Below are 20,668 nucleotides of genomic sequence, written 5' to 3'. Positions count from 1 at the left end.
TCCTTACCCTGTAAGGAATAATTCTCATGGTTCTGTTACAAAGGGTAAGGAAAAACATGTAGTAACAGCTTAACTTTGCTAAATCTAGCCCATTTTCATATGCAATGACCCTTGTGGGTCCCATCTGACTCCAGATATTTTATAAAGTGCCATTTAAACCTAAACTCAGATAAAACTAGTATTTTCATTTACACTACTCTGTCTAGGTATTTTTTGTATTTTCAAGATACAGTACTTTATACTAATGTACTTTTAAAATCTCTAAAGTCAAACAATAACATCCAAAATAACTTTTCACTTACATATATTTTGATAATAAATACTTCTTCAAATTTCTATGATTCTACTTCTACCTTATTAAAAGAGACACTCTGTTCCAGTGGATTAAGTGTGTTAGCAGCAGCAGCTGCAGCTGTAAGTTGTGCTGTGAGTGCCTGTAACTGAACAACAAGACCAGCATCCAGGGCTTGAAGTAGAGATGGCTGAGGTTTCTGCTGCTGTATCTGCAGTGTCTGTATCAACTGCTGAAGCTAAAAGATAAAAGATAAGAAATGCATTAAACAAGTTTTTTTAAAGCAAAAACAAAGAACAAAATAGACTTTTCCCTTCTAATTCGTCAAAAAAAAAAACCCTCAGGAATGCAGTATCATCTAACCTATGGCTATTATTTCATCTTTATTTGTTTTCATTTACAGGAAATTTTGTTCCCACTTACTGGCTAATTTGTTTTCTGGGGCTGATAAGATATGCAGATGCTTCTTCCTCCTAACTTGCTCTGACAAGTTGCATGATGACCAGTCACCACTCAGGATTTCCTGCTTTCTAGGGTTCCCCCTCTTCTGCTTCTCCAGTTTGATTCCTTCTGACCTGAAAAAAATCTGTTAGCCTACTCCAGCTTCCTAAGGGTCCACCTATATTAGGAAAATCTGTATGCTGTAATGGTATCTGTATGGAGGAAATAATTGCACTGTGGCAAGCTCCACTTTAAGCTGATGCAACCTGCCTATAGGAAGAGATTGCACTGCTGTCTCTGGATTAATCACAAGGGAAATCTCATGGTGAAATTCAGCTTTGGGCTGATAGAATGCAATTCCATTGCTATGTTAACAAAACATAAAAAGCAAACGTACAGTCCAATCACCTGGTGTATCTCGATTTCCTTACTGCAACATCCTATCTGCATATGATTTTTCAAAGAAGCTGTTCCAATGAGGAAATAAAAGGCTTTTTCATGTGCAGATCAATTTATCTGTTGAATAGGGATGCTCCCATGAAATTGTACACAAAAGAAAAAATACTATCCCTACAGTATAAATACAGTATAAATAAAAAGCCCTCCTAAAGCACCATGGAATTAGAGGAGTAAGTCCTTTGACATTCCATGAGGTAAATCCCTTGAGCTTTATCTATAGATTTTTGTGGAAAAAAGGCTGAACAAATCCAGGTAGTCCAAACTGCTGACATAAGTCCCCGATTACCCCTTACATTCATATTCCACCTTCTTATGGGGTTCACCACACAACTCTTAGAGGGTTAAATCTCCCCCTTACTAGGGCACTCTAGAAACTCTGCATAAACTGATTAGGTCGAACTTCTTTTCCACAATGCATCAAAAATATGTAGCCGTTTCTCAAGACTCTTTTATTAGAGTTACTTGTGAAACAATTCTTCCTATTCTTTACAAACAGTTATACAAACTCCTTATGCAGCAGAGACTCTAAAAATGCTTTAATCGTTGTTCTACCTCAGCAAGAGGTTTCACTGATTACTGCAATAGCAAAAGCTGAAGAGCTCCCCCTCCTATCTTGGCCGATCCACAAAAGATGAGCAAATACAGCTGGTCCACCTACTGCCCTGCTCTGGGTAGGAAGGAATCAAACTGAAGAAGCAGAGATGGAAGCCCTAGAGTGGAAAAACACTGGGTGGTCACCATTCTTGCTGTTTTCACATTCTTGTTGGTCACACCTTTCTTAGTCTGCCCTCTCCTACATCTAGACTCTCAATTTACCTGCATGCATTCTCAACCATAAAACACAACTGTAAGATGAAATCATTTGGAGCTGGGGGGGAGGGGAGGGACTGTGGCAGATGGAGCAACTTGGAGAACAGAAAGAAAAGAAATGGAAAGGATGGAAGCAAATGTCACAGTTCATCTACCAATCCTAGACATCCACATGTACATATTTATTGTGTACACAGCCTGTCTCCACACTTCTGCTTACAACTATTTTAAGCTAAATATCTGAATGTTATTTCTTTGTGATCTGTCGTGTTTAAAACCCTAATTCCTTTCTCATCTGCATTTTTTCTTTTGCTTCATCATTTTCTTCTTTTAGAGTATTCTCTATGCAATTATCTTTAAAATTACTTCACTGACTTTCCAAGTCTTTCCCATTCTCACTTCACATCCCTTCCTTGTTTAAGAGCTATTCCACTATCTTTCCTCCACATTTCACAAAATATCCCACAAACTCATTTTGCTCTGCTTTTCAATGACCCATCAAATACTTTCGGTGTTATCAGATGAAAATACTCCCTCCACTTGACTTATGAACAATTACAGACAACTCTGCTTAGCTGAATACTGTAAAACATTCTGGCTAAATAAAGCTGTAATTGTCAGCACCAGCACTCTGCAACAGTTTCCTGGTGACTGCTTCTCATTCATATGCATGGGATTTTTGTTTAGTACCACAGCAGGTAAAACAACCCATTCCTCAGTTCAAATAAAAATCATAATGCCAACGTTATGTGCCAAGAGCTCTAGCACAGACTGAAAAACTATGATCTACATTTTTACAGAAAGCCAGTTGTGTGTGCTCAACCTATGTGACTGTGGGTTAAGAGGACAACCAGTCCTTGTGATGCTGGACATCGTGACACTTATGTTGAAGCTGAGCATTTAAAAACTGAGGAAGGAACACTGTCAATTCCAAGACCTTTTTTTTGAATGCTGCAAAATAAATGCTGTGCTTAGCTGATGAAAAGATTTTTAAAAGAATCAACACAGAACTTCCAGAACAAGTTCATTCCTTATTATATAATTCTGTATAATGTTTAGCTCTTCTTGGGGCATCCAGCAGAGAAATACACTTAAACTTGAATTGTTCTCTATGTATATCCATGAAATCTAAATCTTCCTCTTGATTTAGTCATCTGCAATGCAAGTATATATTACAGACCATCTTATCTGAACTGATCTTCAGTGATACTTTCAAGGAATAAGGCTGATTACAAAAGGTAACAAGAAGTTTTGTTTCAGTTGAAACTTAGTTGTCATGAACAAGCTCATGGGGTAGTTAACATGGATACTGGACAGAAAGCTAAGAGATGCTCATGAAAGCATTCCTTAAGTGAACCTTAAAGACACAAAGTACCAAACAGTCTACAGTGCAACTGCCTACAAAGTATTTACCTGTTGGCCTTGAGGACTCTGCAAAATCTGTGCAACAGCAGCAAGGGTATCTGTGTTAGCAATCTGAGATACCCAAGGATCAGGTAAACTCTGCACCACATTGGCTGGGGTAACTGGAGTCACAGGGGTTCCTAAAAAAGAGAAAGGCCAATATTCCAAAGTATTTTAACATACAGAGTTTAAAAAACCATTAGAGAATAAAACCCCTTACATTATTCAATACTGAGCAAGAACTGTATCAATATCAATTGAAACCATTTTTGTGACATACATAAAGAGCACACAGAAGTCACATAGGCTCACATCAACATTCCTCAACTAGTAGAATTACTTTGTGTTCATGTAGTTCACAGGTCTTTCCACTACTGACCTTTGAGGACTCTAACAAAAACACTGATGATGACAAAATAAATAGGCTTCACACAGTATTCCAAATCATTTAGTGGAACTTATATATACCAAAACGTAACTGTTAGCAATCTACTCAGTCTATTAGTCCAAATCTTACTTGACTCACACTTTATCCCAGAAGGAGCCTTAAGGACTCTACTAAAAATTTCAACCTGCATCAGCTGGATTTATAAGGATTGCTCGTTCCATCGGGTATTTTCTCAGATAAAATTCTGAGACTAAATCAGCCATCTGATAATTAGTTTCATGCCATAATTCAGAAAAATCCTTTATCCCTGCAAATACTTCTGCATTTAGCTCGCAAGTAGAGATATGCTTATGAATGCTGAATATCAATGACTAGAGTACTGTTTTAAAAGTCAATTTGCATCAGAAATTGAGAAAACATTACAGTAGATCTATGATTTTAACAATTTAATGTAGTCAAACTAATGAAAACAAAAAAAGTGAGTTAGAAGACGCAGTAAGGCAATCCAAGAGCTGAAACTTTCACACATCCACTTTCCCAATGAACACTAAAGTGGATTTGTTGGACAAATCCACCTTTTCAGCACAGGATCAGCAAAGGGTGGGTGACAGAAGCAGGACAAAAGCAGGTGCCAAAACCCAATCTCTATATGGACAATTAACCATACATCTCAACCTTGAAAAACAAAATCACCACAAAGTGAAGAAGTTGAAAATCCATTTCCCTGCCTATGTAAGTCAGGAAGATGCTCAGAGCACAAATCGTATCTGCATCTATAATAATGTTAGCATTTGGTAGCTTGGGACATGCTCCAGAAGAGTTTTTTGTCTGCGAGATTCTCCACCATGATTTTTGGCTCCTATACTTCAGATCTGAGGGAGAGGGAAGTATGTCACTGGCTACAGCCTATGTTGTCAATGTGGATTTTTTCTCCCTGAAATCATTGTCTGTTGGCCAACAAAAGTAAAAGAGCACTGTCTGATATTACCCAGCAAGCACAGTCCTACAGACAGAAAAAAGCTACTGATGTATTCTCTTTCATTTGTCTCAACTTTGGCACCACTAATTAACAAAGACTGTATCAAGTGCTGTGCTGGGTTTTTAACTGTTTGTGATTTACCATTTTGACTTTTGAGCACAAAACTAGGTCTTACTGCACTGCTACTGCCTCTGAATGTATTTATAACACACAACTGGAAAGCAAACACAACAGACTGCCTCCTGGTTTTGCTGTTGCCCTGATCTCGACAGTGGCTATAATATACTTCTTCCTAGCATTCATTTGATTTGTCTAAAGGAAACCAGTGAGATACTTCAGCATGTTAACAGCCAACATACCAAAGTTTACAAAAGCATATACTGATTCAAAGCAGGACATTTTTGTTTACCTGGTGTATTGTTGCTCATAGCAGCTGTAGTACTGGGCAAGACAGGTGCCCTGATCTCGACAGTGGCTATAATATACTTCTTCCTAGCATTCATTTGATTTGTCTAAAGGAAACCAGTGAGATACTTCAGCATGTTAACAGCCAACATACCAAAGTTTACAAAAGCATATACTGATTCAAAGCAGGACATTTTTGTTTACCTGGTGTATTGTTGCTCATAGCAGCTGTAGTACTGGGCAAGACAGGGGTCACAACGAGGAATTCCTTCCTGCCATATCCAAGAGAGGCTGAATAATTTCACTCTTGAACACGTTATTCTTCTGCCATAAATTTAGTACTCTAACAATTTTACTCTATAACGAAGAAAGGACAACAAAAGACCTGAGTCATGCTTATCTTTCTTGGCATTCTATATCATTGACTTCATTAAGAAATGGCATTGCTAGTTAACAGCAATGTCAGTCTGTCTAGATTGAAGCATCTTTAGATTTGTAAACAGAAAGAACCGTAAGAACAGTTGTACTGGGTCACACCAAAGATGTGTAAGCTGTGAACCTGAGGCTGACCCCAGGCAACAGTCAAGACCCACTACGCACACAGTGACAGTGTTCTCTTAAGCTCAAATGAAATCTAGTAAAACAAAACAAATGTATCTGGCTCTTTTGTACCTTTACTTGTGCAAGAGGATATGGAGGGAAAATGACTTTATGGAAGCATTTTAAAGAATTACTAATAATTAAAATAACTAATTATTAGTCTCTTTAAATTTTTATAGCCAACATATATGAATGCTGCTCTGATCTACTAATGAATCAAAATCATTTGCGTCCACTGAAAAATACACATATACTAATAAGACTGCTAAATATTTTTATTAGGAAAGCAGTTTGATATTTTGCAATCTCTCCTGATGAAGTGCCGAATTTAAAAATTTAAACTGGAACACAATTACCTGCTTACTGAAAATACATAGTAATATCAAAAAATGCACATCATGGGGAAGGAAAAAAAATAATCAAAACTTCGACTTCATACAATTCCATTAGCTGTAACTCATCTTTCAACTTGCATTTCTATCACACTTCTATTTCAATAGATGCATTCTATTACATCATAAACAGGTCACTGCTTAGATCAGCTTCCAAATGTTTTCTTTGCTAAGTATCCCTTCTACCAAAAGGTAAGATTTTGCTTTATTTGGTGGGAAAAAAAGTTAGCTGTATTACCAGGAGCAGAAAATTCTTCACAGGATGCTCGCTGTCACAAAGATGGTTTAATTACCTGAATTCTATAAAACATGAATGTAGAGTACCTAACCACAGTGTTCAAACCAACAAAAAGTAAGTCTGTTTGCCCTGAACTCCAAGAGGATACTTAACGTTAATAGAGAGAAGTGCTGAATTCTCACTGAAGGCTTCCACTCAGCATTAAGGTATGCAAGGCTTTTTTCTTTCAAAGTTTGTTTCATAAACAGTCCTTGACAAGTACATCAGAGGCTCTAACTTCCCTCTTCCATCCACAACAGAATATAAAACTGTTTCTGTGCTTTGGTATCTATTGCCCCCGTGCACTTTCCCTGAGCCACACTAAGGAGTCAGCGGGGTGTTTGCATTGTTACTTTAAGTGAAATGCTACTGCACTTCTGCTTGACTTAAAAACAAATTTCACATACAGAGATAAGCATTGTGTTTCTCCATTATGCCTTTGAATCAGATTAAATATCAAAGTGCTTTAAACCAGGTATGTATCTTGGTCTCTGACAGCACAATTTTTTCCTGGGCGAGATATAGGGTAACTACTTTCAGATCACAAAGACCTTACAATACTGAATCCACAAGCAGCACAGCAGCAACACTTTAGATTGCAAAATACACTTTTCCCTAACTGAGGTGAAAAATATCCTAGAAATGCACTCGACAGAACTTCTGTGGACCCTAAATAGACTATCCCTCTTCACATCAAAAACTCCTAATGCAATGTATTAATTGCCACGAATTTAAATATCACGGGATAAGTGGTCTTATTTCTTACCCTACAATAAAATTACTCTGTATTTTTTAAAACCAGACACAAACTGAGTACTTGCACCCATCCGTGTTCTAGTCTCTTCTTCTTCAGTTAGTAAGACTATTTCTGTATTAAGTGTATTTTAAGGAATACAACTAAATGAATAGAAAAGTAAGTTAACTATCATGCCTATACATATGTAAAACACTGTGAAATAGAAGCAACACAAGTTAATAATGCAGATAACCCAAAACTAGACTGAAAAAATATCATTTAACTTAAATAACCTATTCAACAACACTGCAGAATTCGGCAGCAGAGAAGAAGACAAACGTCCTTAGCAAAGTTCTTCCAACCAAGTAAAATTTGCTGCTCCCAACTTATTTTCCTGCAGAGGTCCTAACTACTCTAAAAAGGCAGGAATCCTAAGACAAACCAGTGGCTGAACTTGCCTTAATCACCTTCCATGGATGCCTTGGGTTTTCAGATCTAGTTGAAAACCACAGCTGTAGGGTTGCATGTAACGATTAAAAAATAACCTTTCCCTTCCAGCTGCGTCCTGCCTCGCTTACTACTTTACTCAACGACTCTATTACATGAATTTCGCTGAAGACAAAGCCCTTAGCATTCTCCATCTTTCTGTAGTTATTTGGTGAGAAGAAACACTAGTCATTGTTAAGATCAGTGATAAACATGAAGGAAGTTACACTGACTGCACTTTGCTATTTCTTGCCAACCTTTTAGAAACAGAACTTGGTAGCTATCTTGACTCCAGTGATTGAAGGAACAGCCAGATATTGGGTCAAATTATTCCAAGTTACACCTTAACTAGCTGGTGGTTGATCACAGAATCAAAGGAAAGATCAACTTTCCAAAAGTCTAACTAATCTCACTGGATATGTCTTCTCCTTCCCTACATTCAGTCAAGAAAAATTAAGATATACACATACATGTGCACATCTATAATTAGGTCCCCTCCAGCAAGCAGAAAGTAAGATCCAAATCTCTATTCTTCATAGATAACACACTAAAGATTGCTTTAATTAGAAAAATCTGTACCTTGTCATCCCCAGGACAACGGTACAAGTTCTGGAAAGTGCTGATGATGTTATTGCTGAATCTTGGAGCAAACACATCCTTTTCTTGTCCAAACTGATGCCGGGACTGTCTCACAATGGAGTCAATGACATACAGACCAGGTACTTTGTATTCTGGTTTGCACTATAAAGAATCATAATTTAAAATAAGTATATGTGAAAAATAACTAAAACCATTAGTGGCAGAGTAAATATGAACAGTTCTCTCTAATTTTTAAATGGGTCCAAGTATTTACTAGAATGTTCTCTATTTAATAAATTGTCCTGCAAAATGAAACTTTCTCAAAAACATCGAACCTTTAATGCTCAAATTACCATATCTACATGCATTCTGCAGATATGCAAATGGTGTAAAATCAGTTTCCTACCACTAAAAAAAATTAACTTTTTAAACCTAGTTATTAAAAAAATTAACACACATATCCTTTTAAAATGTACACTCCATTTTCAGAGAACAGCATAAAGCATGACCAAATTCCTAACAGCACATTTGGACTAGCTGTAAATATAATTAAAGATATTTTTGTCCTTCTTTATGATCAAAATCAAGTTAAAATTTGTTTACTCTGTTTTACATTATTGTAATTAATGTGTGTTATATCCTCCCCTGCAGAAGAAAAACATATTTATGTAGACATGTGTTTGGCTGAGAATATACCAGCAATACTTATTTAGAACTCTGGAAAACTTGCATAATTTACAAACAGCATAATAATAAAGCACGTCTGCTAACGACACCACTAATTACTTAGGCAATTCAACTTTCTTAGCAACTAATGCTAAATTTTTTGCCTTTTAATTGCAAAGTAATTACACCACATTACTGCATTCAGTTTTAAGACAGAAAGAAAAGTGGTCCAAAAATATAATGAAGTCATCACCAGATTATGACATGATTCACTTAATGATTATTGGTTGTACACAGTTATCACACAAGGTATTATGAAAAACATGAAAAATGACCCATTCCCTCTCTGGTCCAGGTAGTCTATAAACATATTCTGCAACACATTGAATTAAGAGTCTCTAAATACAGTGCCAAACTCTTCAGAACATTAATTTTACTACAGCCTAGATAAACTTTCTCTTTTGAAAAGTGTGGATTTGCTGATATTTGCAACCTTGAGAAAGCATTTCTTTAGGCTCTAAACATGGTTCAGTGTATTTAAGTGGGGCATTCTTTAAGAACGTGTGTGGCACCTTTATAAGAGTGTATGTGCATTATTAAACTTAAATTGGATATAATACACTGTCTTCAGAGAATCACTTCAAGGTATTGCAGCTACTGAAATTTTATCTAAATTATTTTTTAAGAAGAGTATTCTGCATAAAAAACAGACAGGTATACAATGTTCACAATATTCAAATTAATAAAACTCACAGATATTTAATAAGAAAACTCAGCAAATACACTAGGTGAAGTATTTATACATGTGGCACATAAAGAAAGCAAAATATGATAATTAACATAATAATACAGATTATATAAAAGACAATAAAATACAAGTGAAAAATTAAAAGAAAGAAGAATTAAAACTGGGGTGGTGAGTCTGAGTGTCCCTCACCGCGGGTGAGACAGCTTTTACACACAAATATTTACTTGTTTGCTGAGTGAGTAATCAATAAGGTAATTTGATTACTCAAAGAAAGGAAGTCTGGCTCTCCAATGGAATAACCTTACATATATGAAACGTGGCCATTTGTCCCCTAAAGTGATGTTTCGCCAGAGAATAGACAGTCAACCGAAATGAAAACAGACCAGTGAGTTGTGGCACAAAATGAACAGTGTCATGCACAAGTTTCAGTAACCTCATGAGATTAATTCTGAAGAAAGAAGATATTGGAGGTGTAAAGAATCAACAGTAAATTAATTGAGATGGCAGTGACATCACTCTGGACATGTCTAGGGCAGATTTTAATGGAAGATGCAGTTTTCTTGAGCTTTAACCTGAAGTGACTGCCTTCATAAAAATATCCAATTATCTTCCAAACATACAATTTAAGTCCTTAAATAATCAAATGCCTAGTTTTCATTCACTTACCTATCATTCTACTGAAGTAAGAAGTCATTATTTTATGAATTGTGTGTTTCACTAAACTGTTCATGAAATAGTGAAATAACCCTCATCAAGACTACCAAAAGGGAATCACGTAATCCAGAGTGATCATTAGCAAGGTTATCAACAACATACACCTGCCTTCTCTAACCAGCAATGAACAGTGCAGAACTCCCTCACCAGGTAGCACTGGACACTGAAGCCAAATACATCAAAATAACACATTCTTACTGCCTCATGGAAGGGCCACATTCCCATTCCTGACAAACTGCCATTCTTTCATTTAGAGGATAAAACTTTTCTCATGCCTCTGAATACAGAATTGCCAATCGCAGCCATTGCAACTGAAAAGAAATATCTGGAACTCAGGCAGTTCTGAACTAATTTTGGGATGTGACTGCAAAGTTCTGCTGATCAGAGATGGGCAAGATGCATATGTATACGTGTTCTTCTCCCCGTGTCTACCTGTGGCAGTAAACAGGGATATTGATCCATTTTCTCAGAAGTGGAAGAAGTCACAGGTGATGGCCCAAAAGACAAAAAACTTGCAGTGTTGGTAATGTATACACTACTGGTCTTTGCTACTGCCTTGAAACATATGTATGACAACTTTTCCACATAGGACTTAAGTACTGGTACCTAAATAATTTATCCATGAACGGTTCTGAGACAGTTAAAAAGACCAGACTGAAGCTGAACCCTGTTTACACTGTCCAGCCACCACCAAAAGGCATGGTACATGTGCTGGGCACCAAGGAACAAAAGTTTGAGGAAGGCAGGTTACTGACATACAACAGTCTAGACTGCTTTGCAAAAAAGAAAACAGAAGAAAAATTGCATCCACCATTTCAACATTAACAGCCTACCTTCTCTAGCTTGCTGATCAAAATAAAAAGACAATTTGATAATAACTTACTCCAATTTTCAACAACAGAAGAAATTCAGTACCAAAACGACAAACTGAACAATCAGGTACAATGCAGACAAGCAGGGAAGAGTCACAAACTGGAATTTCCAACTGGAGGCAAAATGAAGTTTTACCTAATAACTAACTATTGCAAGAAAAGAAACTGCTATAAAACTCTTCGTTATTCAGAATCTTTAAATTAATACTGTATATTCCCAAAACATAATTCTAGTCTAGCCATAAAAATATTTTTTTGTTTTAAATTACTCTCAGGAGCCACCAACTGAAACGTTACACCTCCTACTACAAAAAAAGATGAGGCTGAATCGTCATCTTCCCTTCAGCTTTCAAATCAAAGGGAAACTCTAGCAGAAAAGCAAAAGCAACTGTCACTTGCCAAACAACTGTCAATTGTTTTGCTGTTAGTTGTTCACATGGGCTACAATGACAGCCTCTTTTAACGTTAAATGAATGCATACAGAAGTAGTCTTAGCACACACAGTGATTCAGATCAAAGAACAAAATGAGAACAAGTATTTTTCTTTCTGCACCGCGGGTTATGATCAGCTACTGATTACTCGCAGAAGCTGAATGTGACTAAACCCAGAAATAAATTAATATATGATAAAAATATTAATCCATATGTGTACCTAAAACCCAACCACGTTCAATACTCTCTAATCCAAAATGAAGAAAATTTTCTCAGTGCTAACACAGAACACCCATGACTGACTTACCTTTTGAATGAATTTCTCAACACTCTGTACAACATGCTTGTAGAACTGAAAAATAAAATAATGTTTCAACAGGGGAGAAAATCTGAGGATGCATATACTTGTTTAAGTATATTGATAGCAAAACCAAAAGCAGAAACTTTGGATGATTAACCAGCAATCCAATACCTACAGCTGAGTATGCAGTCTTCCTATGAGCATATAAAAAAGCTACTATCACTTCTTCCTGCCTTCTGAAGGTTGTTTATGCTGGATTTTTGAAACAATATGTTCTTATTTTGTGAAAACTAAGAGAATAATATAATTGTTCCTTCAAAAGCATATGGCTATTTCACTGCACACGACTGAAGACTCGGGCTAATGTTACTAAACATAGCACTTCTCTGCATTTCATTTATTACAGATTATTACAAGAGGACCTTGTAACATCTATTAAACACTTTTTCATTAAAGTTGGCCTGTGTTTTGTGGGGCTTTTCTTAAATCTCACACATCATCACAATGGCTCTACATCATCACATTAACTGCTCTACACAACTAAATGTTGTTATTGGCATTATAAGAGTGGAAGCAGGATTTCAAAGTTGAATACATGATAAAACATTTTGGTATCATTTACATTAATTAATAGAACCATCTACTATAATTTACTATTTTTTTATGTTCAATACAAGTTTTTAGCATTTTCATTATCCTGAAATGCATAAGCTTTAACTTACATAGGCACACTTAAGAAAGCCAGTGCATTTCACTCTTCTATCATCAAATTGCTCTCTCCCAATTATACAAAACACCGATATGGATTTCATTATCTGAAAACATATCTGCATTCTCAGCAGAGAAATGTAGATAGGAAGAGCCTCAGCTTGGGCTTTTTTACTTTTATACTATCCTCTTTTCCACCTTTGCAGCTTTCACTGAGTTTCCATTTGTTTTAACACTTAACACTAATGCCATAATTCTTTCCTTCATTCTATTTCAGTGCCATTTTCTGCTGCTCCACTGCTGTTTGGCAATAGTTTCATTTTGTGGCAGGAATAGTCTTTAATGAGTGTACTAATGCTAAAACTTAAAATCAGCATCCAAGCAACATAAAAGCTGAAATGTATGAACAATATCCACAAAAAGGAATGCTAGGAACTTAAAAAAATGAACAGTTGCACTGATCCAAAGGCATGCATATATTATGTGGTGGGAGTGGGGGAGAATTGTAGTTTTATATTTATTCATCTGTTCCCAGGCATGTCAGTGTTTCCTATTTAAGCTGATGAAAAAAACCTGTCTTTCAGATCTGATAGAAGAGTCAAGTTGGTATAATTCTTTCTCACATATGACAACCAGCAAATGAAAGTCACACAACAAATTAAGCCTTCTGCTGCACTCCAGAAAATCCTCTCACTATCACATTTGATCATAGCTTGGAAATTGTACACACTACAAAGGAAGGGGAAAGTTCTAAAGCAAATTCTTTACACTATACAATTATTTTGACGCATATGAGTAATGTAAAGAAGGTCAAAAGAAGTGAGTCTATTTCTTACCTTTATAGCCTTGATTGCTGCCTTGGTGATCTGTGTCATTTTAGCCTTAGAAATGGGTGGCTTGTAATCATTTAGCGAGTACAACTGACAATAAAAAAAAAGAAGTTACCAGAAATGTATTCTGCAGTTGTATGCAGTATAAAAATGCATTATATTTCCACAAGACAGCGCACTTTAGTTTCCATTAGATTTTACATATTATGAAAGAAAAAATAAATAAACTCAATAAATTATAATGTAAGATTCGAAATGCTTAGAAGAGAGCAGATTTTTCTTTGCAATGGTCCCTAAATACATCTAGCTTTATTAGCACTAAATACAGCAGATACGGCAGGTGAAGTTACAAATTAAATACATGCAGTAGTTCTCATTACATTTTCCAGAGCAAAAGCATTAATGTACCACCTTTATGGAAGTATAACAAAAGCTTAGCTGTGAGAATGAGAATGTAGCAATTTTGCCACTTAAAACACACTGAAAAAATCACAGACTTCATTCATTCAGTGCATTAGCTCAGAAAAGTAATATAGCAGAAGTATTACAAATGCTTAAGAAAAATCCAGCTGGGTTCTCGATTTTAAACACAGCTTCTTAACTTAATTAATACCTAACCACCAAAACAACCACAGCACACAGGTATTGGAGTTTTTCTCCCTGGATGCACTATTAACTCTATTCTTTTTATTAGTACACACATCTCCTAGCAGTAGCAACCCAGCACGCCAAGTATTCATCAGAAATTTGCTACACAGTGACAACAGGGCATGAACTACATTCACAGCTATGACTGATAAGGGGTAATTGGAAGCAACTCCTTCCTTCACACTGAGACAGGACTCCCCTGTCCAAGGCTATTTACTTGCTGTGAAAACCTCAGATTATTCACAATATATGACTTTGAACTAAATGCTGCTCTTTTCTCCTTCAACTCTAGGTGTTAGCAGACAAGAGACTGGCTGGGATTTACTACTTTCATACATAAAAAGACCAGACACAAAATGCTAAACCAAATTTAAGGATATTCTTGATTTAACTTAAACTGTATTTTTGTTCACAACACACATGTTGGGAAGTACATTAGTTAAAAAATAGATCCCTGAAAATGGGAATGACCATCCATAAACAATTTTCTATTTCCATCCTAACAACAGGAAGAACTGAAGTTCTTCCTTAAATGGTCATTGAAACAGAAGTAAAGCCAAAAGCCCTCTCTCCACTCCTACTACACAGCCTGAGGATTGTAACATCGAGCCAGAATAATATCCATACAGATACTAACTTCCTAATATTTGCTTAATTTGTGGCAGTTAGCTCAGAAAACATAATTCAGAACTGTTTACATTTAATAAAGTAAAACATAATTATAAACAGACTCACACAGTGGAAAGGATTAGACAAACTTAAATATGGGTCATGCTTCCCCGAGTTGCTTATAATAATTTATCACCCTGAAGTTAATACTTAGATATTCTTCTTTCATATCTGAGTTTCCAAGAGACAGGGATTTCTTCTCCCTGGAAACATGAGATGCTTTCCCCCCCCCCCAATCTTTTTCTGTCAACAACAGTTTTAACTAAGACTTTGCATAGCTGTCAAAAAGCAAACTGAAAAAAAAGTTGGTCTGTCCAAGCATAAGTGTCTGTCTTCTCAGCTTGAAAGGATTTCCATTAAAACTGTGAAATTATAACCAGTTCACAGCTAGACATCCACTTTTAAAACAACTGTTACTACTTCTCACTCATGCTAATTGCCATTGCAAAATATTCTGAATCACTTACACGCTGCTTATACAACAAAAATCAATACACAGATATATAAAGGCATTTCACCACCATGGGGGAAAGAGAGAAAAGAGGCAAAAAATCAGGAGTCTCCAATCAGTTTCTTCTCTGGTTTATACTGATAGTTCACTGCTCCCCTTCCAGTTACTCTTCCAAGTGCTTATCAGACTGTGGGTCACTCAGCCTGGCTACTCTTTGGCTGAATGATGTGCAACTACAGCTAAGACCACTACAGGGCCAGAAACACTTGGCTTACATTCAGTCTCTTAGCAAAGTCAGTTTGGGTATTCCTAGTCAGCACTCTCAGAAGCCTGAAACACTAGGTAATAAAAGCAGCTCACAGACATGTGAGCAAATATGGAACCAGCCTAGATTCGAGAAGCCACCTTGCCAGTCTGAAAACGGTTCCAGAAGAGATCAGCACAGTAACTCCTTCACCTATGGCATACACAGCTGTAAGGAGGCAGAACCACTGACTCACATAGATATGCCTCAACCATACCTGACCAGTCCATCAGCTTTGAACTAATCAGGGCACTCATGGGGCAGTTCAAAGTATCAAGAAGGCTACTACACAGTGCTGGGAAACATGCAAGAGTTGCACATGACTAATTCTGAAACATCAGCTGTGTGCAGTCAGGTATCTTAGTACCATGCCCCCAGAACATGCCAAAAACTGACAGGGCAACATGGGCTGCTGCTAACATCTCATTACTTTATTCCAAGGTGCAGAGGCAAATTTAGCATTAAGGACAGATAATTCAAGGTAAGGAAAGAGGGGGGAAAAAAAGAGAGAAAAATAAACCAAACCAACCCACAAAAAAACCCAAAAGAAGGCAAAATTCAGAACATACTTCGGCAGACAGGCTTTTAGTACAATGGATGTATCTGTTAAAGGTTTTGACAGCCATTTAAAGGAAACACAAGTCCCAGATTTAGCACCTGGAGGAAACCAAGAAAAGAAATCATTCTTCTAAATTATTTTTCCTGAATTGTCTTAAAGAAACTTTCAATTTCCTATAAAATGTTTCAGTTTTAAAAGTACATTCACTTGGAAAAACATGGTGATTGCCCTGACCAGGTGCAGGAAGACCTTGCGTTGGGCCTTGTTGAACACGTGGCTGACATGGGCCCTCTCCCCAAGCCTGTCAGGGTCCCTCTGGAAGCATCCCTTCCCCAGAGTCTATCAACTACATCACAACTTGGTGTTATCTGCAAAATGGCTGAGGGTGCATTCAATCCCACTGAATATGTCATTTAAAAATATATTAAATAGTATCAATCCCAATATGGACCCCTGAGGGACACTACTTGTTACTGGTCTCCATTTGGACACTGAGCCATTAACTGCAATTCTCTGGATGCCAATATCCAGTCAGTTCCTTATGCATCCAACAGGCCAGACATCAAACCCACTTTCTCTTCTGCTAGGCTGACTAGAGAAGCAAGACTTGGTTCCTCTCTAGTAATGAAAATGTAGGTCTTTCATCTAGCATAGATGATTTTTTTAAGACTCTGGGCATTTGAAGAACAAGAAAGTGTAAATACATATATATTATTTTTAAAACTTGTGATTATATTCTAGCTCATGTTTTCTTGTATGCTCTTTTGTACAAATATATAGTCAAAACAGTTTGCTCCCATTATTTCTTGATCTTACTTTTGTCAGGCATTCATGCTCATTGGCAAAAGATAACTGCTTGCCCTTGCATATATATATATATAAAAAGGGCATGGGGAAGAGTGGAAGTGACCATGCAGTCTGGCTGGTAATGTACATGTAAAAGATAATGCAATCAAGTTTGATAAACAAACTGGAGAAAGCATGAAAATCAGCCCCTTTTGGAAGAGAGAAGGACTAGCAGATCTATTTGAGTGCTTCTCCAGAAGAATCAGCACATAGAGAAGGACTCAGGAAATAAAACCCTACAGAAAAAGAACCCTCCCCTTCTCTTTTCAGGCCTACACACTAAGGAAAAACTGTGGAGACTTTCCATACCAGAATCCTCCTTAAGCATGTTTACAAGAAGGTAAAGAACACACTCACAATGTCAGTAATAATGAAGTACTAGAACAGAACTCAAGAATGAAAGACTTAGTAGCTGTGATTTGTGAATTATTTAAAACAGTCTCAATCTTGCAACTCTAAGAGACAGGAAAAGCAACATGAATTTCTGCCAAGGGTTCAAGGGGAGAATTAGGAAACAATGGATCAAATAGATTAAATATTTGAACCAGAAAAAAAATGGTAGAAATTACTCACAATAAAAGAACTAGTGGGCATGCAGATAATTCCACACAACTTTTGCAAGGAAAAGCCACATCTCAGTCTATTGCTCTTCTCTGAAAGACTCAATGAGCACACTGAGGAATCACTGAGAAGTCCACCTGGACTGCCAAAGCACACTTACCAAACATCTCTCACAAAAGACTCCAAAGAAACTAAGTTCTCCTAAACAGGCCCTTTCATGACAAATAACTTCACCAATTACTCCTTAAAAACAGCCAGCAAACAATTTGAATAAACAGTAATTCTGTGTATAGTAAAGGGAAGTCTCAACAGAGTCCCACCTGTGCCTGTGCTGTCACCTATATTCTGGATAGGACAAAGTCATATCAAAAGCTGCAGAGGAACACCAGTGACACTACCGAGTAATAAAAAGGCAGATAAATCAAGCATGAATACACATGAAGTAGCAGACACTGGCTTTGAAGCCATGCAGGAAAGGGATCTGCTGATATATTTCGTAGAAGACATCAACCCAAGAGTAAACCAGTAATATCTTTGCTGCAGTAAATGCAGCAAATGGACTTTCAGAACATTATTTTGGTTTTTGTACTAAGCTACAGGGTACTCTCAACTTCTCAGTACTTCTGGAAGTTCTGCCCTCACCCTCTAATCTCCAAAGCAGGCATGAAATCATTAGGGATAAAGCAAACTATGGAGAAGCCTTCAAGTTTAGACTCTTCAGCCTGCAAACTGTATTACTAAGGGGATGGCATTTATCAACACAATCTGAGTAGAGGAGATCAACTGGGATGGATGGAACCAAAGGCGCACACCAAATGAAATGAGCAGGGAACAAGCAAGACTCGGGCTGGTGGATGTGGCTCCAGACTGCCCAACGTGGTTCTCCTTAACCTGAAGGGCAGCTCTGGCACACCTCAGAAGGACCTGACTCACTCCTGAACTATTACCACCAACTTGTTAAGTCTGTACCCTGATACCATAATGAAACACACCTACTCTTTTAAATAACTGTATAAATTACAGTCAGCTATTTCTAGGCTAGTATAAAATTCAGCTTTCCATTTAAAAGACCTTATTCAAATGAAGTTTGAGCCTTATCACATCAGGCAGTAGCATTTTTTTCACAATAGAAAAACAATTCATTTTAGAGGGTCGAAAGTGAAACATTGTAATCTTCAAGTGGCAGATAAAACCAGAAGTTTCAGAGGTTTTGAAGCATGCTAGCCACATTTACAATACGAGCTGGAAGAACAAAGCAAGGGAGCAGACACAGAAACCCTTAAGCAAACTTTAAAACCCCATGCTTTAGAGCTGAGCTATCATACAATTCTATAAATTATAAACTAACTCTGCCATTCACTAGCAATTCACCTGCTTTTCTGGATAAACATCAACTCATAAAACATTTGCCCAAAAAGACAAAATTGATCAGTATTTCTTTACATGTTTAATTACTAATGAAAGATATCTGGCCACCAACTAAACTTGTTTTATCTAGTTATCTTCCCAAGTTCCCTCGTGAAAGGATTTGCACAGTGAAAGTATTTGCATCATTTTTTAAGTGAAAACCCAGTAAGTACAGAAAATTGCTGCTGAAATCTGAGACACCACTGTGGAAAGCACCATGGTTTGGAGCCTCTTTTAAAGTGTACAGTAAGAATTTCTCTCCACACTGCATATCTATCACCAGTTGATGATATACATACATATCAAAATCTAATTTTAAAACCACCTTACATGTCAATGGATCAATTTAATTTTCCTATTCATTACGTAATTGATTTTTCACCAGAAAGTAAAAAGAATATGCTAATCTAAATAAGACCAAAATTTATCTCCCAACTATCCTAGTAACTACGGAGGAGAAACAGTCTCCTGGTATTTGCCCAGAAAAGAGTACTGCTGCAAAAAGTTGCATATTCACCCAAGTGTCATTCCGACACAAAGGCTCTCCTGAGAAGTCACCACAACACAAACACATCGTTCAGGAGAATGCTGCTTCAGGGAGATGGAGTGACTTGAACAAACTGGAAGGTTAAATCCTGATTAAAACTCCCCAAATTGTATATATTCATTAAAAAATTATACAAAGCTTTGTTTTGCAGTGTCCATTCTTGAACTATGGCACATTACTCTGAAAACTAAATGTGAGACATTCCCCCTCTAAATGCAGATAGCAACACTGCACAAGGATAAGGAAGGAACAAAGACTAAACTACAGGATAGGGTGGGCTGTGAGGGAGTGAGGCAAGTGTAACACAATCGGTGACAAGTCACAAGGAGTTTTACTGTACTGGTAAGAGGAACCATTTCCAAACTGTTGGCTTAGGTTTTGAAAAAACAAGTGTTAAATAATTAAGTTAAAAAGAACATCAACGCAGGCTTCCCATATGACCTTTGGGGAGTAATTTCATTTTTCTCTATGAGAAAAAACATAGCCAAAGTAAAGAAAAAACTTTCAAGTTACTGTAAAGAGTGTCAGTGTTTCTTACAACTCAGCACACTTAATGAATATACATTTGATTCCAGTGTCAATGAACAATTAATGATCTATCAGTTTTTTTCTAGAAAGCTCTGGACAAGACTCTATAATGCTTATCTCAAGTATTCTAGATGACTGAACATGCTCAGCTCTAAATCCACAGTCAACAATGGAAACTACAAGATATAAATCAACATTAATCTTCTCAACCCATTTATAGCTAAAGAAAACACCAGATCAAATTTACAGTGAATTCATGAGGGGGAAGCTGTTTCGCTGTTTTCCTGTATGACAATTCCATCCAGCCATGCCCTACACACACTGACATTTTGATAATTAGGTGGGGGGCAATCAATAAACCATTGATAGAAGTATACATGTTTAATTAAACACTGAATATAAATCCAGTGAATCCTTAAAATGAAGGCTTGAATCTGAATGGCACTTGGGGGACAAAATGAATCAAAAAAGATATGTTTACTACAAATCCTAATCTGTCTCAATAAAAGCAATTCCCAGGGTCATGATCTTGCAAGTGAAAATTGGATGCCAGCCAAATTTCCATGGAAAGCACATAATAGCTTATTACATACATAGCATTGAAAGTCAAAGTCAAAGTAATAGCTAGT

The 20,668-nt window shown here is 36.9% G+C and overlaps 1 protein-coding gene across 1 annotated transcript; it reads right to left on the bottom strand.

Moving 5' to 3' along the window:
* Nucleotides 1-335: 335 nt before the first annotated feature.
* Nucleotides 336-16,217, bottom strand: LOC103809456 (protein SCAF8-like). Its single transcript, XM_009082291.1, is given in 8 exon segments — nt 336-530; nt 3,416-3,546; nt 5,383-5,439; nt 5,442-5,535; nt 8,249-8,410; nt 11,988-12,032; nt 13,526-13,614; nt 16,196-16,217. Coding segments are annotated over 8 exon segments (795 nt in total).
* Between the last annotated feature and the right edge of the window lie 4,451 nt (nt 16,218-20,668).

This window comes from Acanthisitta chloris, unplaced genomic scaffold, assembly GCF_000695815.1.
Source record: "Acanthisitta chloris isolate BGI_N310 unplaced genomic scaffold, ASM69581v1 scaffold41689, whole genome shotgun sequence".
Classification (NCBI taxonomy): Eukaryota; Metazoa; Chordata; class Aves; order Passeriformes; family Acanthisittidae; genus Acanthisitta; species Acanthisitta chloris.
This window is presented reverse-complemented; position numbering and strand designations above follow the sequence as displayed.